The 25,580-nt window shown below is 44.8% G+C and overlaps 2 protein-coding genes across 4 annotated transcripts in view; both read right to left on the bottom strand.

The window, feature by feature from the left end:
• Window positions 1-3,456, bottom strand: part of LOC112982170 (PDZ domain-containing protein 2) — a 210,769-nt gene extending 207,313 nt beyond the window's left edge. For all 3 annotated transcript variants that reach the window (XM_064500657.1, XM_064500658.1, XM_064500659.1), the window contains exon 1: window positions 3,345-3,456. The gene's annotated coding sequence lies outside the window, so the exon portion shown is untranslated. The remainder of the gene's footprint in view (window positions 1-3,344) is intronic.
• Window positions 3,457-21,494: 18,038 nt separating this feature from the next.
• The window catches only part of LOC112982168 (Golgi phosphoprotein 3), a 36,840-nt gene continuing 32,754 nt past the window's right edge, over window positions 21,495-25,580 (bottom strand). The window contains exon 4 of the mRNA XM_026098353.2: window positions 21,495-25,477. Coding sequence (XP_025954138.1) covers window positions 25,053-25,477 — 425 coding nt within the window. The 3' untranslated portion in view covers window positions 21,495-25,052. The remainder of the gene's footprint in view (window positions 25,478-25,580) is intronic.

The following is a 25,580-nucleotide window of genomic DNA, read 5'->3' as shown; positions in this document are numbered from 1 at the left end:
GACAGTAACAACATTTAGAAATAGAATACCACTTAGTATAGAAACGTATAGAAATACAGCAAAGAAATGTACTTCAGTAATAATATAAGGAAACAATTTTAGAAATGTACCTGCATTATAAGACCTTTTCTTACACTTCCATGGATAAAATCCAGCTTTTGACTTAGGCCAACCCAGCTGAGCTTTCAAGTGGTGAAGTGTGCTTTACACAAGATTATCATTAAAATAGTAACAAATAAACAACTTGTTTGTTCACAGATGTCGCTTTACTTGGATTTTAAAGGGAGTAAGTGCAGAAAAGTTTTACTCAAAAAAAAAAAAAAAAAGCACTCCACAAAACTTGCACAGCTGAGCAAAGACATGTTTTAGGTCCATTCCTTTCCTCTGCAAGAAGGTGAGCATCTGCTACGTGCTCCCAAGCCCAAGCAAGGCCATGGCAGGATCGTGCAAGCCTTTAAGCAGAGAGGAGGCCACACATCTGAAGTGGCCACAGCACTCCTCACCTCTTTGGAAGGACTCTACAGTAAAGTCGCATGCTGCCTCCTAACACGGACCAGACGCTCTTGCACCAGACCTGACTTCTGCCCAAAGCCACTCCTTTGATGTTACATGAAGCTACAGAAACGCTAGCAAGACACTGACTGCAATATCGTAAAGCCATGCAGCTCGAAAGTCCTTTTAAATTTGGCCCTCAAGACACAGGGACTTGATTTCACTGGCATTGCCAAACAGGCCCTGCTAGCAGCAGCTACCTGCTACGCGAGATTATGGCTCCAGCATGGGAGAAGTCGGGGCTCTCCAAAGTCCTCAGTAAGCCTTTCCAAAGACATCTGGACTCCGTTTGTCCTTCTCGCCTTTGAGCAGCCCTGACGAGGTGCCTGGGATAAACTGCTCCCTTTGGTTTGAAGAAGCCAGAGACTGCCCTGATCTGCCACATTGTAGTTCATCTTAAATTAGAGAGTCACAGCCCCGACTTCTGCCTCGTGCACCCTTGTTGCAGCCAACCTCCGAGGCTGTGCCCAGCCGCCCGGGAATACACCACGGCATTTGGGGGAACAGAGGATTTCCATTAATGGTTTAAAGCATCCATAGGATAGAGAGAGGGAGAGAGAAGAGAAAACAACCAGTGACAAGGACATACTGATAAGACAACTCCACTTCACCCACAGAAAGCACACCTGGTCACCAAAGTTGCCATTTATATTCAAACAGTTGATAAGTGCTGCCTTCACAAGCTCATTAGTGTAGAAGCTGGTGTGAGTATCTGCTCAGGTGTCAAGGCTTTCAGCATCCTATTCACCTGACAACACTGTAAAGGCAACACAAGAAGGCCCCATGTCGTGAAAACTGAAAGACTTCTAGCTCTTCTCTAAACGTCCCAAAATTTGAATCCCACCTCTGTAAAATACTCCTGAGTTCTATAAAAGTGAAAGAAAATAGATATCCTCTAGGCTAAGCACTGAATATTTTCACAGAGAAAAAGACTTCAAAGCCACACTTTACATTCTGTTTGCTTTCAGGCATTTTGTTTTTCACAGAATGATTACCTTAGTAGTACTGCAGGTACTTCTTGCATGCGCTGTGGGCTTTAGCTGCTCAGAAGATAATTTCTCCAGTGCAATAACCGTGCAAGACAGGGAGAAGCCACTCTAAAAATGGTCAAGTTTGTAATCTAGAGGGATTAGCACAATATATGCAAGTAGGTGCATCCAGGACACAAAAGTGAGGGTTTCAGAGGTCATGCACCTGAGTTTGCCTTAAAACAGAGCCACTCAGACCAAAGTGCCTAAGTGCTCTGACAAGAAGAGTCTACTCACAGGAACGAAGTGCAGGTCCAACCCCGACGGCCCCAGGCTGCAGCCCAGCACCTCAGCTGGTGCACGGGCAGCCGACGCCGCGCCAGGGCAATGCTTGACCCCACTGAAGCCACATTCGCCAGAGCCCACCATCCCTCGCTTCAGTCCCCCACCACCTCCCGCGGCGGAGAGGGGGGCGAAGGCAGCTTGCGGCCGGGCCCCCCAGGCGCTTCCCCGCTGCGTGGACCCTCCAGACGGCAGAGAGAAGCCCTGACAACCCACTGAGAGAAATTCATGAATGTTGCAGTTCATTAAAAGGCTACTGAGCGAAAGAACTGAGGTTAACAGAATGGGCTATATTAAGCCCGTTTATAGCTTTATGGCACCTGCAAAGGGGGCATCAGAGCTTTCTGTCGCAAAGCAGAATGGGCAGAGCATTACAAACCGAGACAGGTTTAATAAGAGTACCCCAGGCCACCTGGAAGAGAGGCGACACATTTAACTTTAGCTTTTGAGGTCAGCGCTTGATGTTTTCCTCCTCCGAATCTCATCCACAATTGCTCCTGGGCTTACAGCACTGCATATATCACAGCCTGCTTTGTGCGGCCAGCAGTATTTAATGACATGGAGAACTACTTTCTGATGATTCCCCCCCCCCAAAAAAATGGCCAGATGTTTCACGCTGTCGGATTTTATTAGATTGCTGCATACAGGGAACGGGGCGAGGGGGGTTAGGTGAAAGCCACCCCTCTCGCTCCCTCCCTGGGTCCTGCCCCACTGCACGCCAGCAGCACAGGCAGTCATGACGCGAGCTAACGCACAGTGCAGGGGAGATGCCATGAAGCACCACGGCAGGCGATGGTGCCCACTGCCCTCCGTGCGGTACAGCCGGGTCGGCACAGCGTGGGTCGGGGCAGGGCCCCAAGCAGCCCCCAGCATGGGGCATGAACCCCACTGACCCCAGGGGGGCTACACCCCACCGGTCCCGGGGATGAGGTCCTGCCAACCCCGGGGGGATGCACATCACCGACTCCGGGGGGGTGCATCCCACCGGTCCCAGGGGATGGGTTCCTGCCGGCCCCGGGGAGTTGCACACCACTGATCCCGGGGGGGCTACACCCACCGGTCCCGGGGATGGGGTCCCGTCGGTCCGCGGGGGGGCGGGTTGGCGCCCCACCGACTCCCAGGAGTGGGGTCCCGCTTGCCGCGGGGGCATGCACCCGCCGGCCCCCGGGGATGCACCCGCCGTGCCGGGCCATGCAGCCCCCCCGACCGTGCCTGCCCCGCGGCCGCCGCCGCTCCCCGGCCCGGCCCGGCCGCGACCCGGAGGTCCCCGCCGCCCGCGGCAGGCACCGGCGCCGCTCGCGGAGGGGGGGGAGCGGGGCGAAGCGGCTCCGCCGCCGGCGCAAGCCCCGTCCCCGCGGGAGGGAACCGGCCGCCCCGGCGGGGAGGGGGGGGAGAAGCCGCCCCCGGGCAGCTCCCGGGCGCCCGCCGGGCAGGACGCGCCCCGCCGCCGCCGCCGCCGCCGCCGCCGCGCTCCGCACTCACCTCGGCGCGGCCGGGCTCGGCCCGACACCTGCCGCCGCCGCCTCGCCGGCTGCCGCCCGCCGCGCTGCCCGCCCGGCCCGGCCCGGCCCGGGGAGCGGCGCGGGGCGGGGGGGGGGGGGGCGACGGCGGCACGGGGCTCCGGCGAGGGGCGGCCCTACGGGGCGGGGAGCGCGGAAACTTTACGCCCCGTCGGCGCCGCGCAGCCCGCCCGCCCGCGCGGGGATGCCCGCGGGGGGCCGCCGCCCTCCCCCCCCCCCCCCGTCCGCCGCCGGGGGGGCTCGGGGTGGCCGGGGCGCCGCCGTCCTGCTGGAAGGGTCGCGTGTCGCTCGCAGCCCGGGCGAAAGCTCCGGCCCCCGAGGAGCCGGCGTTGTTCCGTGCTGGCTTTTAATATTTTCGGGCACTTTGGGATTTTCTTAAGCCCTTTAAATATTTCGCTTGTACTTTTATCTTCTGGTGTCGCTCAGCAGGAAGTGCTGTTTGCAAAAGAAGATTTGAATGAACAGCGAATTACCCGTAAAGGAACAAAAACAAGTTAAAAAATCTTTTTAAATCAAGTTCCTTTCTTATTAGAAACTTCAGATTATTGAAATGAAAGTACATTTGTAAATGTTTGGTTGCTTTTTCAGGTTCACTTTTCCTGGCCACTGCCAAAGGAAATGGTCAGCAGCTCTGTTTTCTTTCAAGGCAGATTCCCTTCCTGACTCATGCCCCGATACAAGGCTCAGGGAGTGGGTTTCCAGCACTGCAGGTCTAAAATTAAATCTAAAAAACAAGCTGAGAACCACCACGGTGTCTCTAAAGTACTTGCTTTAATAAAGACAGTGCCAGGCAGGCGTGTTTCAGTTTTGTCCGAACACTCTGCCTGTCGCTCCTCTGAAGATGATCGTTCCTGACTGTAACGTCTCTGCTGATGACTAAATTAAGCCTAGTGGTGAAAACGGAGTGGTTTCCAGAGGCACTTGTTGCAATGTCAAGAAGCTCAGCACGAGGTTCTAGGCAGAGCCTTAGGCCTCCTCCACGTCTGGAGGATGCCGTTGGTCAGGCTGTTCTGTGAATGCAAAGTACTTGCGCTCAAGCAAGGCAGTATCGCAGGGCGCCCGAGACCGACCACCCTCCATGAAGGACAGGGAGATTCCCACTGGTGTCAGCCAGGCCGTGTCACACCAAGAAAAAACAGCCATGTGCCACCCCAGACCAGGCAGCAGTTGTCCAAGCAGCGGCCGGTCAGGAGGACCATCTCCCGCTCTGTTTTTCCTCCCGCGTCGTCATGCTGCGGCGTGACCCGGTGAGGCGGTTCACTGCAGAGCCGGGGTCAACGCGGCACCGGATTCAATGAAATTTCACTGATAGCAGATTTTGGAGTATACAAAGTTCTGTCACCACTCATGATCCCAAGTCACTTGGGCTCTCCCGTGCCACCTGTCAGACAGATTCAGTGTCCTTAGGTGATTTTTCCGCCCTGTTTCTAGGGACTTGACTTTGAACAATACTCTGTTCATTATTTATCCGTGTGAGAACAGCAGTGCTTACAAATGATTCTTCCATGCTCCCAGCGAGCTCTAAAATGGTGCTGGCTCATGAAAGCAAGATGGATGGTGGGGTGAAGCAAGAGAAACTCTGAAAATTATTCCCTTTAACTCCCAAGTTCAAAAATGTGATTATCTTCTGGTAGGACATGAATAATACCCAGAGCTCCCAAGGCAGAAACAAGTGGTGCACCTTGGGATCGCTGCCCAGACTGCTGAGCCCTTATTTCAAAACACGCCTGTCCCCTGTGATCAATTCTGGCAGGAAATAACAGCCAATAGTCATGCAAATGTGATGATTAGCTTCAACGGCAGCAGCATACGGATCAGAATCACAAAAAAAAAAAAAATGTAGCCACCAACTTCAGATTATCTGTTATCTTCATTTTTAAAGGTCCACAGTTCCAGTCTACTTATACGCACATCTCTAAAACAAGGGGGCAGATTATGCCTGGACCCCTTCTTATTCAAATCAGAGTTAAGTCTATTCATCTCCGGGATGTTACACCAATATAGAAACAGAATGAAAAGGGACTTTGCTTTCTCTTCCTTATCCTCTTACAATAACAATATCATTTAAATCTCTCCAAAGTCAGTCATATGTATTGCCCCCATTTTATACCACAGTGGTAAAATAACGCTCTGAGGTGCTGCAGATTTGGTGCTCCTGCTGGAAAGTGTTTGGCTTCTGGCAGGATTATGCCATGGAAGCAAAGCTGATGCTCATAAACAATGTCCTTTACTAAGAAGCTTCATCGGCAGCTGCTGGCATTCAATTTCATAATGTAAATCAGTCATTGCTTCTATCTTCTGATAGCAGGCCAAAAGGTAGGAAAGATACTGCACATTATGTGTGTTGGGTTTATTCTTCAGCTCTCTGTTGAAAGGTCATCTTTATCTACAACTGGAATCAGTAATTCTTGAGGCTGCCAGAAATATTTTACATTCTTCCCTTACGCATCTGAGGAACACTATTTCCTTCTGCTCTTCCTGAAGGTTATGCACCTATTATGCAGTGTGAACATCAAAAATCCCAATTAAATGTGGTTTCATGAGTGTGGATCTACCAACATTGATACTTGTGTTTTGCAACCTGGTCAGTTGTCAACAGGATCAGTAGCATTTAGTGTTTTTCTTGGTGACCGGCTGGGTAGAGATTAAGTACATTTCTTAGTGTTTTCCACATTTCACCTCCTAGAGAGTGCCCAAAATTTCCTTTTATTTTGCTTTAGATAAGGGAGGGATGCTGGAAGTAGAGCAGGTTCCTGGAACCCAGAGGACCCTGGAAGAAAAAGAGGAGAAGCCAGGAAGCAGGAGAAAGATCAGATGAAGCATAAGGGGACATAATATTCAGGTTTAGGGATTCGAACGCTGCTCAGATCACATATCCTCATGTGGCTATATCAGCAGGACCAAATTTGAGTAGTTTAACTCTTTTAGGAAAGCTGGAGTACTTTCAAAGTTGCCACAAAGAAGATTTTAGTCATGCTAACAACAACAGGCTGGCTTCAGAAATCTGTAGTTCTGTCACATTTTCCAAGAGCAAGCAGGATGCTCGGCCCTGACCCGTGCCACCGAACCGTCACCCTGACGGCGTCCGTCTTCCCTTGCACCCTGGAGACATCTGGACGCCGTCCGGCGAGCGAGGCAGATCTGCTGAGCTATCACATGCCCTCAGCTCACCCTGAAACCCCCAGATGCCGAGGCTCATTTTATTCCAGAGTTTCTCTGTAGATGATTTGATGACACTTGGGTATAGTTTAGTGACAAGTCTGGCCCCGGGTTCGAAGGCAGTAGGGAGAGAAGAAAGTACAAACCAGAGAAGTACAGCATCTTCCTATCCAGGGGGGTGAGCAATCTGCCGTCACTGACAGGACAAAGTGGGGCAGTACTCGCTAAGTATCTGAGATAGAATAAGCTAAATTGTGACTTTCCCCCAGCAGCTTCCAAAATCCAGGCCATGACTTAAAAAAAAAACCCCACAGCATGGCTCCTGGTAAGTTGGGAGCTCCTCTAGCAAGGCATTTATTTTCCTCTGTGTTTATGAAGCAAAATTGGGACCCTTCATCTTTATATTGCTGCTCTCTTTCCTCATCTCTGCCCTTTATAGAGACACACGTACATATATAGCTGGGATAAAATAGACCGTGAGGACAAGCCAGCACTGACTGTGCTATTATAATTTCTGTTCAGAAGGAGACTAAAATGAACTATCCTGTTGATTTCCTTGTCTGCATTGAAAAATTAACCAGCATGATTACAGTAATAACCTAGAGTTATCTTCATCCTCAGGTGGACACTTTGTTCCAATTTTACTTGGAAATAATTACTCCAAAAGCAGAGCAATTTTTGCAGAACAACGGTGTCTTACCCTGAAAGAGCGTGTGTCTGTACAGCATCCACCGCGGCAGCAGTGACAGTCGTTGCCTTGCATAGACACAGCCCGAGAGGGAGAACACATTACGCACGTCTCCTCCACCGCACACTGCAGTAAATATGAGGCTAAAAGGGCTGAATAAGAGAATTCTTGAAAGTCGGATGAAGCCGTACACAGAATATGAAAAATCACGACAGGTTCAGAGCTGCAACCACAACTTCGGTTCTGCGCAGCCTTATATCATCTTTAATAATGACACTCCATTTTGCGCCAGCTTAATTTGGATCACCCATTGCAAATGGGCACAACAACAAGAAATAGTGGTGCTGATCCAGTCCTTTTTATACTGCCTTTTGAAGTCCTACTGCGTCTTTACAGCAAGGGAAAAATAAGCTAATAGCTATGGAACAATCAGCAGAGATTTGTCTCCATTTATGCCTTTCCCCCTGCATTTTCATAGACTAACTGCAGGCCATACTGCAATGCAAAGTTCCCCAGACACCGTGGATTTCTCACAGAGCACCAAAGTGGATAACCATTAGGAACTTCATAGTTTAAATTGGCATGAAACATAAAAGCATAACTTATCATGTGCCCCAAATATATGGGGGGAGGGGAGGTCCAAAAATGCTGCTACCAGCAAGATCTAAACCTTAAAGTGAGAAAATACACACTTGGATATTTTTACTGGAAATTCTTTGTGGATACTACCCATTACATTATTAATTCACTGCAAAAGTCTAAGGTACGTACTCTATTTAAGTATTACGCTTAACAGACCAAAATAAGTCAATAGAAACAACCAGAGTGTCTCAGATTCAAACATTCAACTATATAGCTTCATAGAAACATTTGTTTTCCAAGCTCCTGAGAATAAAAGCCTCTCCAAGATTATTTTGCAACATATAGAAAATATGGTTCACTAAAGTATCTCTTCAATATACCTTCCAAGGTCATCACGTGTTTGGATTTCAGTGGTCTAAGATATCATAGGTCAAATTTATCTATTGGAGAAACTTGATTGTAGGTATAATATTTGCAGAGACCGAAGAGTTAGCAAGAAGCAGATATGAAAAATCTAAGGTTAAAGCAATCAGGTTCTAATGATCTTCGTAGAGCTTCTCATCAAAATACATTTTTCCCTGATTTCTTTAGCAAGTCAGTCATTCTTCTCTGTATATTATGCAGTGGTTATCACACTTGCTCTGATGCTGTGTTTATTTTTCTTCCCTGGAATCATTTCTGGAATTCTTAGACTTCTCTGTTTAGGTCATCAATCCGCATCATTCCCCCTGTGGCCTGCAGCAGTGCTCCTTCGTGGTTTATGATTGATTAGATTTCATTGTTAAGTATGTGGCCACGTGCACAGAGTCATTTACTATTCTAAAGCACCTTTTGAAATTGAACATGATTTTTGCACAAAAATCCATATCTGCACATACCTTTTGGAGAAAACAGCATATTTTATTCACAGTGATTGTTGAATTGTCTGTGTGCTGCATCAACAAGATAGTGAGAAAGGCACTGAGGAAACCTTTTCTTGAAGAGAACTGGCACCAAGGACTTACAAAATCTGTGCAATAGATATCAAGTGCTGCTTAAAGGCTGCTCGTTTCCAAAGCAATCTATCTTCAGAGAAATGTTTGCATCTTTAATACACAAATAGCAGAGGTAGGCAAATCAGTGCCTTACCAGTAGTATATTCATCATGGGCTGTACAAAGATAAGTTTTTTAAGAAATTAGGCAGGTCTTTGAGAAATACTGCCAGATAGCTAGCCAGCTGCCAACACTGTCCGATTTTGGGGTACCAGCAGCGTTCCTGCTTTCCCCAACACAGGACCACATCATTCACAGGCTATCAGAACCAAGGGGATCAACCTAATTTCATAATTACTGAATTAGATCAGAGACACCCTAATCTTCTTCAACACTGAAGTGCAGCCAGACAAAGTACAACCCCCCCAGTATGATGTCCTCTCCTCCCTGGAGCAGAAACCACTTGCTTCAGACAAAGAAGTCCATAAACAGCCTACTCATTTTTCAGTAAAATACTTGGCACATTTGTTAATCATTATAATCTTTTGCAGTCAGCTAACACTGTTCATCTGAGAAGCTCAGTTTGCAAGTTTAGCTTGAATCTGGTCTGGCCTCTGCCTTGAAGTATGCTTTGATTTGAAAGTCATGTTCAAACTTTGCCTAGAACTGTTTGTGTGTGCGTGTGTATCGGTGGGGGAAAAAGAGGAAGAGGTATTTTATTCCTTTTACTCATAACGAGTAATAATTTCTCTGCATATTCAAGCAGCTTTGAAAGAGGGAACCATTTCCAAATTCAGGTCTATTCACCAAGTTCCTGATTTCTACATAACTCAGTATGTTGGTATTCTGCTATGTCAAATAAGGACAGTAGTACTTGTCTATCTAGCCAATACCTATATGGCCGTTGCTTTTCAGGTGTTAAGGAATCTCAGATGTGCAGTGCCAAAGAAAGGCAATATAATATTGTTAACTGAGGGTAAGGGATAATGAAGTGCAATTGTTAGAATATCTTTGTGGCTCATGAGGTCTCTTTCTAATATTGCATACATAGATTTGATATTCAGGAGAAGCTTTTTGTTCAATCTGTCAGCTTTTGCTGCCATGATGTGTGCAGCATCTTTCTTTTTCCCTAGAGTTGCCTGAGTTTCTCTCCAAATTTTATTTGTTGCTCTTGAAAATTCTTCATCAGAAGAATTTTCTGAGAAAACGTATCCCTAATTGTGCTGCAGTTGGTATCTCTTTGTTGTCACATCTCCATCGCACCATCCACTGGAGCCTGTTCTGAAGGTCTTTTTATTCAGGCTTTTGCTCTGTAATATTTCCTTTTCTATTACTTGTACTTACTCATTTAAAAAAAGAGAGCTATCCAAGGCTAAGAAAATAAAATTTGGCTAATGGAAAAATACTGCACACCTGAATTTTGGTAGTCCTACAAAGCATGTAGTCCTTGAAGTCTTGTGAAGCAACAGAAAGTTCTGCCACAGGAACCTCAGCGGCTATGTTAAAGCACCCAATGCCTGGTTTCATATTTTGAGTAAAACATGGTGTTATTCAGCTCGAAGTTCCTGGGGTCTAGGATTCTGAATAAGCTAATAAAAAAGTTTTCTACACAGTTCTATTTTTGTATCAAATCCAAAGCACCACTAGCCAGATCTGTTACTTCAAATGAACATTTTTCTGTGTCACTGAGACACAGGCGCATTGTAACAAAGCGGAGGAAATCCAAAGGACCAGTGAATCAAATAAATCACTAGAAGTCCTGATAGAAAGGCAGAGACAAAGAGACAGACCTAGAAAATTAAACTGTTATGCTGTCCTTAAAGAATTGCAATTTATAGCATTAAAAAAAAAAAAATCCTTACAAATAACATCGTTGAAAACTTCTCAGAGCTGAAATGTCAAATACTAATGCAGTTCAGCTAAATACCCCCCATATAAATCCCATTTCTGTGACATTAAAGAGTCAGAACACAGAAAATTACTGTCCGGGGAGCCAAGCACTGGGAGCGGAGGAGATGGAGATATGCCTGAAGAGACAAGGATGCAGCTAGGGGCCAGAATTAGCAGCCCATTACGTTCCCCAGTCTGGTGAATTTGCACATGGAAGCGAGTCAGCACAAGAGCTGTTTATACTCCTATTTCTTTTCTGGGCTGGTAAATGAGCAAGCCTTTGCCGTATTGTGAATTTGTTGGTTTTAATGGAAGGTCTAGCCTAGTTCTGAGCTAATTCACTTGGAGCAAAGACATCTGAACACCATAAACACCATGAATATTAAAGGGGGCTAAGTGAAACTCATGTAACACAAGGAACTGTTATGTAGGGAGACAAAGGCTTTTTTTTTTTTTTTTTTTTTTTAATAAATACCACGTTGCCAGTTTGCAATCTGAACAGATAACCTCAGGCAGCAGGGGTGGCCGGGTACAAACCCGGCACTCCCCTCCGACACGCTCCCACCGGGAGCAGGGAGGCAGCTGGGAGCCAGTGGCTGCTCTCCCTTGCTCCTTGGGGAAGCCTCAGCACCATGGATTTGCCCACAGGAGCAGCAAAGCCAGTGTGTGACCATGCTGGCAAGGTGCACTCCCAGTCTGGACCGATGCTGACCCCATGTACCTGCTTTGTGAGCTGGGGGCATGGTGGGGGCACAGGAGCAAGCTGCTGGTCACTTAGTTTCTCAGCCAGAGATCAGCAGAGAAACATGAAGCCAAGAGAGAAAAGGGGCCTGGCAAATTTTTATTTTGAGGGACTAGATTTGCACTGGAGCATCTACAGGCTGGTGAAAGCAATGGCTCTTGGGCCCTTGTGCAACAGCCTGGGATCTGCAAAGTCATCATCTTGCAAACCAGAGAGGTGCCAGCCTTCATGGAGGAGGCCCCTGGAGCATGGCCTGGGGTGCTGTGGCTGGGCACAGATGCAAGGCTTGATAACAATATTGATTACAGTATTTTTGAGGTTTTAATTATGGATTTGATGGAAAGCTGTTGAGCAAATGACATTTCTGATGGTGCTGGATAATGCACTAATGAATCCACTTCTGACACCTCCCATCAGACTCTCTGGTTCTTCTCCCCTTGATGCTCCTGCAGTCTGCAAAGTGCCATAGTCCTCCTTCAAATCCTCCTTGTCCTGGCTGCCGTTTGCGTGCCGATGGGGCTGAGCGCTCATCTCTCTGGCCAGCCTTGTCTCGCTCTTTCCTTGTCCGGTCACCTCTGCATGTACCCATCCAAATATCAGTCAAGAGAGCACGTGTGGCCCCAAGACCTGATTCACCAGCTTGGATCAACCCAGATATGTTGATGAGGTGACTGATGGCATTAATTTAAATATTACAAGTGTGACTATTAACTTGCATGCAAATTAGGACCGACTGGGACAGTAAGGGGGTTTTCTGCTCTGTTTCTGCACAGCAGCTAGCCCTGGGGGATCCTAGTCCAAGACAAGCGGTCTACTATGGACCACCTGCGCAGCGAACACAACACCCTGATTGTGATTCGAGTCGCTCTCCCGCTCAGCCGAGCTGAAGCGGCCGATGTTTCACAGCGAAACAATCCCATTGTGAGCAATACTAAGGCTATTGTTGGGGGCAGATCCATCGTCATGGCATAGACACTGCTCCCCTCAGCAGCTGAAGCAGAGGAGCCCCACTTCTGCTACGCCTTTCTCTACAACTTAGCTCCCTGTAACCCAAAAAGCAAGAAGATACCAGGGCGCTTCTGAAATGGAGAACTTCAAGAGGAATCACTGCCAGGCAGTCTCGCTCTTCCCGTCCTCCCTCTCTCCCAGCAGCAGTCCTGCCCCCGCCTCTTTGAGATCCTCCAGCTCTGCGCGGGATAAATAGTGACTGTGAAATCCTTACAAAGGAGGGAGAACTAATGGGATATTGCTATTTCTGGAGCTGCCCATTAGAGAAGCTGTTCTGTGGTGCGCAGTATGCCGGTGCACTTTAAAAAAATAAATAGGAACAAGAATATTAGCAGAGGAAGCATATGTGGCCCCAAGACCATGACTCATCGGGTTAAATCGACCAGCTGAGGTCAGTGGTTCTATTTATCAGCTTTTAGTTGGAAATATGGCGATGGGGGCAGCAATTCTATTACTTAAATTTTACATGCTATGTATAATATGGCAGTGATTAATGCACTGTAACTAAGGGAGCTAGCTAGATAGCTTCCAAATTCTAAAAACAGCGTATCTATTTCAAAGTCAAGAGGTTTGATTTTCCTCCTAAAGTAGGCTTTCAGCTGATAAAAATGGGCTTTCTATAGATTTCAGGGCACGTATTTATAGGCATTAAAAATATTTTGTGCTCTCATCAGCATCTACAAACAGAGTCCAACAGCAGCTTCATGAGAAAAGCCCAACTAATCGCACTTTCACAGTCACACGTCCTTTGTGCATCCTGGGACCGTGGCAGCATTGACAGGGCTGCCCATAAGCTGGGGCCAAACATGAGGCCACTTTGACAAGTAAGGAAAAATGATCCAGTAATGCATTCATTTCAACTGGAAGCAAGGCATCCCAAATTTTGATACAAAAAGTCTTCCTCTTTAGCCAGTCTGTACGCTAGTCGTTCATACCTTCAGCGTACAGGGGCTTGGGTTAGACAGTGCAGGTGGGGGATCAGTGACAGCAGATTTGCTCCTGGACTGTTGCATCAGGGCACGTCTGAGCTCAGGCTCAGACAAACAGATGGTGGGAAACCATCTATTTGAGAAAGATCCACTTACGTTGCCAGGACAATGCATGCAAAGCATTATAATAGACATCAATAATTTTAGATCCCTGCTGTTTTATATGCGAGTCGTTACCATTTTATCAACATTCTCACTTACTGTGAAATTATTCCGTTCTGTTTCTACTGTCGATTAGAAATCACAGGCAGTGCTGATGGGAGGAGAGCATCCCTCTCCACCCGCGTAGCACCCAGAAGCCTGTAGACATGCCTAGGTACGATGCATTCGTATGGGAAGGGAGACCCTTCTCTCCCAAAAGAGTTTTCACCAGGAAACCAATGGGACATCGACAGGAAAAGCCCAGAGCAGGAGAACAGCTGAGTTATCTGTTTTTTTCTCCATTTCCCAGCAGAGAAGCAGAGGTAAGGAAAAACCGAGTGACTCACCAACCATCCCATGGGGAGCCTGCAGCATAACCCAGCGCCGAGCTCAATTCCCATCCCACTGATGCTGTCCCTCATCCTGCTGCCGCGCAGGTAAACAGGGGCTCAGCACATCTGGCCAGAGAAAGCCAGACATTGCTTGAGTGTGGGAGCCGACTACAGAGGCTGGCACAGCCAGCAGAGCCCAGACCGACCCATACGGCATGATCCCATCTCAGTCTGTTCGGCAAAACGAGTGTGTTAGCTATCCCCTTGGGCGCTCAGGATGGGGATCACCACCTCCTTTCCCAGCCAGCCCCCTCCGTGCTGATTCCCGCAGCCAGACCCACCAAGAGGTGATTTCCAGTCCCTCCTCGCTCCCCAGCCTAACGCGCCCGCAGCGACCCGCCTGTGGCCACCCAGCAGCCAGGCCCGGTCACTGGAATATGCAAGACTTGCTCAAGGAGCCCTGTAGGCCCAGCCTAATTACAGACGAACTGTTGCACTGTAATTACCAGGAACACAGACAACACCTCCTCACAGGCTCGCAAGCTATTTCGATTACAGCTCCACTCTGCTCCGTGGTGGGTTCTGCAGCTGCATCCATCTTTTAGCAACGTCAACTGGTCACTGCACAGGATTCGTTCGGTTTTACCTACCCTCCAGCTCTTCTCAAATCTCTCTCTCTTTTTTTTAAGCAGGCTTCTATATGAGGTATTTTTGGCTAGGTTTTCTCCTCTAAAGCCATCACTAGACACTGCTTCCAAGGTTCACACTCATGAATTCCATTATTTTCAATTGAAATTGCATGTATCCCAAGTCCCTGGAGCATCAAAGGGAGGCGGTTTACCTGTTAATGTCAGTGCAATAATTTTGCGCTCAGGTTTGGAGACATCCTGTGCAGCTGTTTCCCCACTAAGTGCTTGGCCTCTTGAATATTTCATGGCTAAGACATCTATGACTAAGACATCGAGAAAGATTTTTTTTTTTTTTTAATACAGGTGAGCTTCTCTTTTATTTGATTTGTGTGGGTGTCATTTCACTCAACAATTCAGTGTCTTGTGACCCACTTACAGGCTGAAACAGGCCCTGGTGAACTTTCATGTCGTTATATTCAGGTTACTCTTAATATTAAAAAATAATTTTAAAAAATCCGATGCAACTATATCCCTGAGTTCTAAATCCAGGATTGCTGTTCAGTCTAAATGGGATTGAAAATATGTTATAGTAATGTAATTCACAATTCTCATGAGCTATGTGGGGCCAAGTGGGGTCTAACTGGGTCCAGGTTGCTGGACTTACCTAGAAGGGCAGGAAATACTAGGGCTGTCTTGAGCCTTTTTTTAGCTCTCATCCTGCATCCACCCAGGTTGAAGAATCTCCCGGGGCTGACTCCTGATTTGGACCTGTGTGCTGTGGAGGTTTGGGGGTCCCTTGCCCACCCCAAAACCCCTCCAGGGCTGAGACCCTTTGGGAGAAGTTGCAAAAGAAGAACCATTTCTACCCCAGCACAAAGGTGTCCTTGTGGGGAGCTCGAATGGTGGTCAGCACTTTGTTTTACTGGGATCTTTGTGCCAGTATAGCGTGTCTGCTCTTCTGCACTGACATGTCATTAAGGAGTTTAAGCTGTTCAGTTTGTTTTTGAAAAGGTTGCAGGGGGACTCGATTACAACTTAAATGCACCTTCTTGGGGAAAACAGCACAACACAATGGCTGGGAGTTTCAATCAAAATACCAAACATGAGACGTGCAAGACAGTTACACAGCATCAACACCAAATTAACCCTATTCAAATAAAACTACCAAAGTATGAAACAAAAGAAGTGAAAGGTTCCCCATCTCTTCTTAGCCACTCATCAGTGTCTTATAAATGGAAGTATCAAGGCACACAGTGGTGCAGCATGAACTTTTTTTTCTCTGCAGGGATCTCTCTAACTACACTATTTGTTCCTCTCTAATTTATACCATGGCTTTCAGCATCAGTTCTTGGCATCTTTCATATGTCTCTCTCATATAAGGATGTCTTATTGGAAAATCTGATTTAGCCAAAACCTGGGATGCACACAGTGGGAAACAGATATAGCCTTGGGTCAGGAGACTGGACCAGATTTGCTAGCAGCCTCTCTTCACCTTCAAAGTCACCTTCATTAACAGCCCTTTCACCAGCTTTTACAGCTTTAAGGAGAAACTCAGTTATCTGAGAGCAAGGCAAGTGAGGAAGATGTAGAAATACACAGAAATATTCCAACAACTTTCCACGACCTGGAATATTTGACTTACATGTTGTATTGTTCATTTTAGCTTTTTTCTTTCTTCCTTTTTTAAGGAAAGGGAAGAGACCTCTCCTATATAGCAGGTCATGAATGAAAGCTAACAAGAAAGCAAAGTCACTTAGGGAAAATACAGGCAAGAGGCTAAGCTTTGTCTCTTCAGTCTTATATGTAAGGAGCACCAAAAGAGGGTGTCTCTCACACAAAACTTAAGTAAAAAGACCAACTCAAGCGTTAGAAAACTCAGCAAGTATGTGTCTAGCCTGTACTGTGATAAAAGCTAGTTGGTTATAGGGGAAATCATATCCTCATAGGCAGTAAAAGAACAATGACCTGACTCCCAAAAGCAGCAAGCACCTGTAGAGCAGTTGGCTTCCCAGGATGCTGCAGGTGGTCTGTGCTCACTGCTGCTGCATCCCTGCTCAGCTGCTCCAGCCATGTGCCCAGAAACTCTACATGGGGGAAGCTCTTCCAATTTCAGCTGTAAATCATGATTTACACCAAGTGACACCTGCTTTGAAGCTTTCCCTTTCTTTTTCCCAAGGTTTTAATGGTCTTCAGGAAGGTTGCTTCACAATGCCTGTGACTCAAAGTGGACAGAGTGTAAGAAAGACTGAAAGTGGTTTGTGATTCCTGAAGAAATCTCAAGAAATGCCTACATGCTTTTTAATCACATACCAATGCATGTACTTAATTAAATTAAAAAACAACTACCAGAACTGATGATATGAATCAACTCTTTAGCAAACTGAAATTGCAGCTGGGTTTGCTTTTATAGTCCTTTTTTTTGTTGATTCTCTATAAATGATCCTGGTTAATGTTTCTTCTTATATCAGAGAATTGAAAGGCAGTGATCCTGCAGGTGCTCCAGCTATTCAGTTAGGGAGTGACATTAACTTGGTGTCTTCCAGAGGGAGGTCAGGTGGAGGTGGCAATTTGTTCATTGGCCTTAAAGAAGGTTGAACTGAAAAATGAGAGATGCTAAGAACCTGTGCTGAAAACCATGGTGTAAATTAGAGAGGAATAAATAGACAGTGTGGTAAAGAGAGATCCCCACAGGGAATAAAAGCTCATGCTGCACTACTGTGTGTCTTGATACTGCCATTTATAAGACATTGATGTGAGGCTAAGAAGAGATTAGGAACCTTTCATTTCTTTTGTTTCATACTTTGGTAGTTTTATCTGAATAGGGTTAATCTGGTGTTGATGCTGTGTAATTGTCCTACATTTCTCATGTTTGGCATTTTGACTGAAACTTCAGCTTCTCTGAATAGTCTCCACCCTGGTCCTTTCCCTCTGCTGCCTGCCCCTCTCCATCCCAAGTTATCGAGGGACACACAGAGGTCTGGGAGCAGGCTTTCCTGGGAAGGCTGAGGCAACGAAGGGTCCTTCAGTCTTTTGCATTTTTTCTGTCACTTGGTTGTCTGCCGTGTTTGTTGACAGCCCCGTTGTATTCACTATGGGCTGCCTCATTTGGAAAGAGAATAGGTGCAGTTTCCTTGCGATCCCTCCAAGTCTCCAATGCTGAGTGCAGGAAGCCACGTTTAGGCCTACTGGTGTGGGCCTCCCAGCATTTGGAGAGGAGACAAGCCTGGAAGGAAAGGAGCTCAAGGACAGCCTTGACAGTTGGCTGCACATCTGAAATCTTCAAGAGACAAATCTGCAAGCTCTGAGTAGCTTAGGGAGACAGATGCTGGGGGAGCTGGGCCTCATCCGCCTATGTGACAAAAGGGCTGAGTACCAGACTCCAACCCCATTCATTACTGTAACCCCACAGGGCAAACTCCCGTGTTTCTGAACTCTTCCTGTGCAGCTGATGAACATAACCTGAAAAACATGCTAAGAGCAGGATAGTCACTAACCTGCTCCTAACTTTAGTTATCTTTTAAGCAGTTGTCTTCCGAAGATGCACTTCAGTTATGGCTCAAATAATGGTTGCTTCTCTCCTTCACTGCGCAGAGTAAATGAAAATGTGCCAGACATTTCTGCTGTTCATGGCTCACAAATCCTTAACCCTTGTGTTGACTGTCAGCCATATGTGATGTTGGCAGCATGTCCTTTCCATTCTCCACAGAAGAAGGAACAAAAAAGGATACTTTAATATGATCAAAAGTGGACTTCACTTCCTCTTCAAGAAAAACACAAGAAGCGAGTTTAAATACCTGTCTATAAATGCTGTGTACAAATTTCTCTGCATGTCAATGCTGCTTGTGCAAAAGGGATTCTGTATGTCTTTGGCCAAATGTCTCAGATTTGGGTATATCAAAATGTGTGTAAATCTGGAGCTGGATCTCAGAGGGAAGCTATCAATAGCTAGTGCCTAACATCTGGCAACATATTTGCAGAGAGCAATTTATTAATTCAGTGAATTCAGCTCCATTTCCTGTTCGCAGCACATCCAACAGAACAGACCTCAGTTGTTATTCCCAATGTGTATACAGCTCCATTTTATTTTGGGCCTGTTTTATTTGTACACATTCCTGGTTATGGAAGGTCGCAGGCACTCCCCTCTTTTAAGTACAGCCGTCCACCCCCATCACGTGGTGTTTTCCTGGCTGACTGAAACCTTTGTGGAGAGCTGACTGCCCACACAGGCATGAACATGGACCCAAACACATGTGCAGTGCCTTGATCGCAGGGGCTGGCAGGAGGGAGACCTCCGTACGCAGAGCGCTCTGGCTGCTGCTGCTATGCTCGGAGAGTCTTTGCTACCCCACTGGTGTCCCTGGCACACGTGGGGCAGGTTCACTGGGAGAGAAGTTTCCAGGGAAAGACGTTCAGCTCCACCACAGCGCTATTAAGGTGCAGAGCCTGCCTGGACAGAGAGCAGCACCCACACCACCTGAGGAGCAGAAAGTCTTCCTAGCCTCTGGCCCACTGCCATCTCCACTTTCCCAAGGGGAAAAAAAGAGTAATAAAACATATATCCATACAAGATCTTTCTGAAATGTCATGAGAGTGTTGCATAAGATTAACTGCATCAGGAATCTCAGACCCTTCCAGGAGAGGAAACTGTCTTGGACCGCTTTTTGTTCACATACCAGTGTGAATTCTCCACCAAGGGCTCTGCTAACTGACACAGCCGAGGTGGGTTACTGTGAGATTGTCGCTTGGAGAGATGACCTGGTTTTGCTAATTTTCTTCTGCAAGTCCTCTGAATACCAGGCCTGAGATTTTTAACGGCGTGTAGGCGTTGCTCTATTTAGCATTGCAAAACTTACATGACCTAGCTCAGCCTTATCTTCAGAAGTGACTGAGGTCCTCGGGAGCTTAAAGAGTCATAGCAGAATTTTAAAAGCTGGTTGTGACATGATTTGGTTTCATTTGCACAGACAGAAAACAAAGGAAGGCCTATAAAGACTCTCCGTCGTTTTACGGACCTGGCTAACGTTCATAACTCTGCACTGCTGTGTGGAACACCTTCAGCATCTGAAACAAAGCTACAAGGTAACTGCCCCAAGAACTACCCGAGGGTGGACTCATTCTAGTCAGGTCCTCCAACACATTTCATGGGACAGTTATCAGCTGGCTGGAGAATACCAATCCTGTTGCATGGCACTTTACAGCAAACCAAAGCCTTCTTGTAACATCTGCCTTGAAGATCAGTCCCAGGGAAAAGGGAAAAAACCCACAGACTTGAAGAAGTGTATAAAAGGAAGGGGTAGAGAATGGCAGCACACCATAAATCTTGACAGACTAGTGCATTAGATGATAGCAAAGCCTATCCAAGTAGACACCAGATGGGAAGGAAATGAGCGATCTATTGGGAGTCAAAAAAGCAAAAATGAAAAAGCAAAACATCATAGTCTATTTTGCCAGGAAAACAGGGTTTATGTGATCACATCGTAAGTATATCTGTACCTCTTTCTTTTCCCACTTCTCTTTTAACCAAACTGAAGAAACTTTCCAAATAATTTAAATCTCTACAACTTCAATAAAAATAGACAGCCAAGTAAAGAAGATGCCCTTCAGAGCTGCAGCACAAGCTCACCCCTTTTTTAAGAGAACCCAGAAGGAAAATTAATCTTGTATATATGTCCTCACTATAGCAAAAGTTCCAGTAGGAGAGAACAAGGTCTTAGAGCACTGATGCAGGGATAAGATCTACTTACATGAGACTACTGGCAAAATCATTATCCTCAGCTGTATGTCCACCCTGCTGCATGGGTAGCAGCTTAGCTTTTGAAACATGCAGACAGCAGTTTCGAAGTAAATTAGCATCAGTTCCTGTTTATCTTAACAAACCGTGTTATGAGCCATAGCAGAAAGCCAGATGCTGTGAAGTTCTTGATTAGAAAGCAGATTCCTTTAAGTCAATCAACCACAAAGCAAAAATCTGCAGGATATCAGATTTCAGTTTTTGGTATTGACAAAATAATTTGTCGAAGAAGGGTTGGTTCCTTGAAGCATCAGCAGGGAATCAGAGAACAGAAAGGAAAGCGACTTGAGAAGACACGTAGCTGAGTTGAGCTTGAGTGACTGTAGAAGCAAAGGAAGAAAAAGATTAGTAACACAGAAGTATGAGTGGAAATAGTTAAAACAGGGAATCAGTACAGATTTTTCATGAGCATGAAAGAGGAAATCACCAAGATGTGAAATAGGGAAAAGAAAAGAAACCGAGAAGACCAGGGGCCAAAGTCAAGAGGAAAAAGAGAAACAATGAATTGTTTGGAGGTGCAGAAGGGTAGGGGAAAAGAGCCAAAGGCTGCTACTCATCGTCATTTCCTTCCCTATCCTTTCCACTTAGGAGCCAGCTTTTCTTCTCACCATTTCTAGAGAAGCTCTTTCTGCTGATTCAGAAGGCATTTATTTTCTTTTACTTTTCACAGTGCTTAGTATTGCTGCTTTGTCAAAAACAAGACCTAAAATGAGGAAAATCCACACATTATTAAGAGATGAACTCGGGCAGTAGTTCTGATCTAGTTGTTCTTCCCCATCGAGAGCCTCCCCTCCTACACATACCTGAAAGCACACTTTCATACATGACACTTATACAGTACTTGAAAACATCTGATTTCCTGAGTTATTAAACTGTTGTGAACATTAGCATTACCACAGAATAAACAAATTTCTTCTTTTGGAAAAAGTCTGTACTCCTCTGAATCTGGAAACACCCTTCCATATAGAAAGACAGATGGACACAATAGGGGAAACTAGGATGTAACAGGCTTTGACTAGTCAAACTGCTTGAAGCCAAGTTAGACAGAAATGAGGCTTCATGGGATTCTTTCAGTTCTGCTCCCCAAGCTGGTGCAGGCCAGAACCTTGGGAAAACTAGTTGCAAATCACTTAACAGATGAATCCTTCAGCTATTGCACGCATGTGATACACACTAACCATTTGCAGCTTGTAACGTGAAAGGGTGCTTTATTTTGTTTCATTACAGATTCAGTCCAGTTCACAGAGAACACATTAGTTAATACATATCTTCACTTTGTAGGAGAAATGGGCATGAACACATGAGCACTCAATTACCAGTCCTTTATAGCCAATTTATGCCATGTTCACCTGGAAGCATATGCAGATCTCAAAAGCATCATGTATGGCAGAGTTTTCACTAACATCTCAGAGAGGAGCACTGTAATGTCATCTCTACAAACACAAGAGAGGAAGATGTAAATCTCAAGGACTATAAAATTTGCAAAAGAAAAAAAAACAGAAAAAGAAAGTAGTATACTGGCTTCTGGATTTATCTTTTAAATCTCATTTTTTACATTAGTGGAAATTTTGTCTTAAAAAAACAGAGCCCCTAAATAGTGTCTATTTTTCCTTGAGATACTGGTTTGAGTTCAGGGTATGGAGAGCAACCTTCACTCTAAGCAGCCAGTGAGGGCTGGCTGAAGACTCAGGAGCATCCAGAACTGCCTCAAAACCAGGCTTCTGTGAGCTGCAGTGGTAGGTAATGGGAAGAAGGGTACTGTAATCTCAGCAGAACAAAGCAGTCTCCTATGTTAAACCTTTTTACATTTCCTCTGTTATGATGTTTGCTTAATCATCCCTTAGAGTGTAGCAAATTTACCTTCATTTTAAGACTTATGGTCCAGTAACATTTGCGAGTTTTTCTTTTCTTTTTTTTTTTAATAGCACAATCCTAGACTTGAGATCCCCAAAGCTACCTGTCCCCCTGCCTCTGGTTCGTATCAGGCAGCCAACAGAAGATACTGTCTCCCTTCACAAACCGTTGTGGCTTGTGCCGAACCCATCTGAGAGGTTTAGGGATCCACTTAATGCAAACGCTCCCTATTGCAGACAGAGGTTCTACCTTTAAGCAAAATTGAGGTGATAATGAATACTGCAGGCCTCTGTCTTGTACATTAAATAATTTTAAAACTCTTACTGGAGGGGATAAAAAGATGGGTGATTTTCTTACCGCATTAGCTATAAAGGGGACAAAACCCCACTATTCCCCACAACCTAACATGAAACCAGCACGAGCATGAAAAAGACTCACGAAATGAAGATGAGGGGACAGAAAAGGGACTGTGAAAAGATACTGTCAATCTGAAGCATGTTTCAAGTTTTTAACATTTATGCTCTCAAATTGCTCCTGAATATCCTACTCTTTTCTAACTTTCCCAATTAATTACGCTTCTCTCCTCTCAAAGAGCTACAAAAAAGGAAAAAATACACAACACAGGAGAGAGACAATAAAAGCAACCAGTTAACATATGCTATCAAGTACAAAAAGTATTCGGCAGGCTGTCAAATATAAGAGCAACACAGCAGCTTTCATTTCCCCCCCACACTTAAAGCAATCACATTTTGAAAAAGTTTAGAAGAAATGTCCAAAGTTCATGCCCAAGCTCCTCAAAGTTTTAAACACAGCATCTTACAACTGAGAAAACACTGTTTAACTTTTTATTTGTAAACCAGAGTTTGAAATACTTTGCAATACAACTTTAATGTCATTTTTCTAAAGAAACAGCATTTAAGAACTGAAAGAATAGCGTAGCATTAAATGTTAAGGACCATATTTTAAAAACCTTTATTAAAAAAAGGTTATAGAGGTTTGATGAATTTAAGTTGTATTTTAAAGTCAACTACTTAGGCATCTAAATGTTTTAAAATGAAGTGCAAAATTGGAAGTCCAGTCACAGATGAGGCTGTAGAGCTGTGCTCAGGATGAAAGAGGTCTGCCCATGGCAGGCACAGCCACATACTCTTTAGCTAACTCGGTCTGTCTCAGTCATGAATCCTGCAGATCTGAGTGACACCACTGATTAGGTCAGTTTGATCTACTTAATATAAACTCTCCCTTTCTAATAAGAAGGATATTAACTAAAGCTTTCAGTTAAGCAATAAAACCTTTCTAATTAGCAACACAAAATAAAAATGACATGCTTGCTCTGTTTCAGGCACTTTCAAGATCATAGTTTATTTACTGTAGGTAAAAAGCTAGTATACAGATTAGGGGATCCCTTAAATTTCAACTCTACAGTTATACACCATCTAGTATTCTTGCTTTGAATAGTAACCAAAAAAAGTTTCTAAACACCTGTAAGCCCCGCTATAAATCTGCGCTGTTATGAGGAAAAAAATAGATAAATCAATGCTTAATTTGTTCAATGCATAATATTTACACTGTGAAACAAACGGGAGATAATAACAAGCAGTGGTAAAGAGGCAATAAATTTTAAAAAGCCAAAGTTTTTTATATATATTTTTTTACAAGTGTGCTAATCAGCATAATTGTATATAAAAAATTAAAATATAGTAGAGCGTCCCATTACAGAAATCTTAATCATCTGAACTGCAGTCATTACTTGCTAACCATTTACATGCAACACTGGCTACGACTGACTTTTTGTTTTTAAAGTGTAAAACAGATTATGACATTTAAGAGACAAACATTAACTTGTGTACAAACAAAATTAAAAACTGCACTCAAGAACTGTACTGGTCACAAGCCTCTTCCATACAGCAGAAAAAAAAAATTACAAACAATGATAGAAAGTGGTCTCTTTCCATACACTAATTATCAAAGGCAATGCATAGACTGAGAATACCTGGATGGCAAACTCTGCAGACACTGGAAACAAACAGCTTTCACATACATGCTCTTTGTAAGAGGCCTTTCTTTCCACCAAATGGCGATGACTGACAGCAAGTAAGGGGGCACCAGGTGTACAACTAAGTAAATCTTGCAAAATACTAAGATGGGGGAGATTGTTAATATACATTTTGAACTATATATACAATATAATGGAATGTATCCCATCCCAAAACTGTTTTATGAAACAATTGGACCTTTCTACACTAGCCTTATGACTCAGTTACAGTTCTAATGAAAGTGTAAGTACATGGGAGATTTACATGTAAAGTGAAATTCACGGAGCATTTAACAAGAACTATTGACAAAGCTGCTTAATGGCATTTCTGCTTTTAAAGTAATTTTGTTAAGTATAATTGAAACAATGTCTGTGTATAAAGTGTCCTGACAGATACTTCAATATGGAGCTTTGGTGATTTTAAAAAGGCCCTTTTCTGATCTGTTATGAATTGTACTGTAGAACTATTGATGCATGCACACCTCTGTGTCAGCTAAGACTAGTGATCCAACTGCATGCACATTTCCTCCTTGAGGTGCTTCCCAAGTTAAACCACTGCAATAACAAAAAGATGAAAAACAGATTAAACCAAGTATTTCAGATAAATTTAATAGAAATGAAATGCCAATATGGCAGTAAAACCTTTTTCTGTTGCTTTTAAACAGGAAGGTCTCTTGTACCAGCAGAATCCTGTATACAGATACACAGAGAAGGAGGGAATACACCACTTAATTCCCATGAAATAAGAGCTGATTCATCATGTGAGAAGGTACAAATTACAGAAAACATGAATAGTCAATAGAAGAGAAACAACTGGTTTACATGAAAGAAGAGAGAACACTTCAGTCTGATTGCAGTTATTTTGTGAAAGCTGCTACAACAGCCCACAGAACCTCATTCGTGTTGGCTTTCATACATTCAACCTCAGGGTCTAAATCCAGAAGCTGTCGCACTCTCTTTGTGGCTAAATCATACTGCTCATCCAAAAGGGGGGCAAAAGCGTTCTCCAGAACATCTGAAGCATGGGCTAAATAAACAAGTGCTAGCAAGCGCTTGTCCATGCGGTGAGGGTCATTCACCCATTTGTCAAGAACTGCTTCTTGAACCTTCTTGATGAGGCGCTGTTTGATATTGTTGTTGGTGAGAGGGTGCGTAGTCATGTCAAAAAGAAGGAAGTTCTGTTTCTCTGTTGTCAGTACACCTTTTTCCACTAGATTTTTAGCTAACCGTTCGCGGACATTCCGTAACTGGTAGTGCAACTTCAACGGGTTCCACGTTTCACCTGAAAAAGCAAACAAAAAAAAAGCCAACGGTCAGGCAAAGTTTAATCTGTACTATTAACTCCCCCCCGCCATGGTGCAGAATAAGCTGTCAAATTCATATAG

Source organism: Dromaius novaehollandiae, chromosome W (genome assembly GCF_036370855.1).
Source record: "Dromaius novaehollandiae isolate bDroNov1 chromosome W, bDroNov1.hap1, whole genome shotgun sequence".
Taxonomy (NCBI): Eukaryota; Metazoa; Chordata; class Aves; order Casuariiformes; family Dromaiidae; genus Dromaius; species Dromaius novaehollandiae.
The sequence above is the reverse complement of the archived record's forward strand: the minus strand, read 5'-3'. Positions and strand labels throughout refer to the sequence as shown.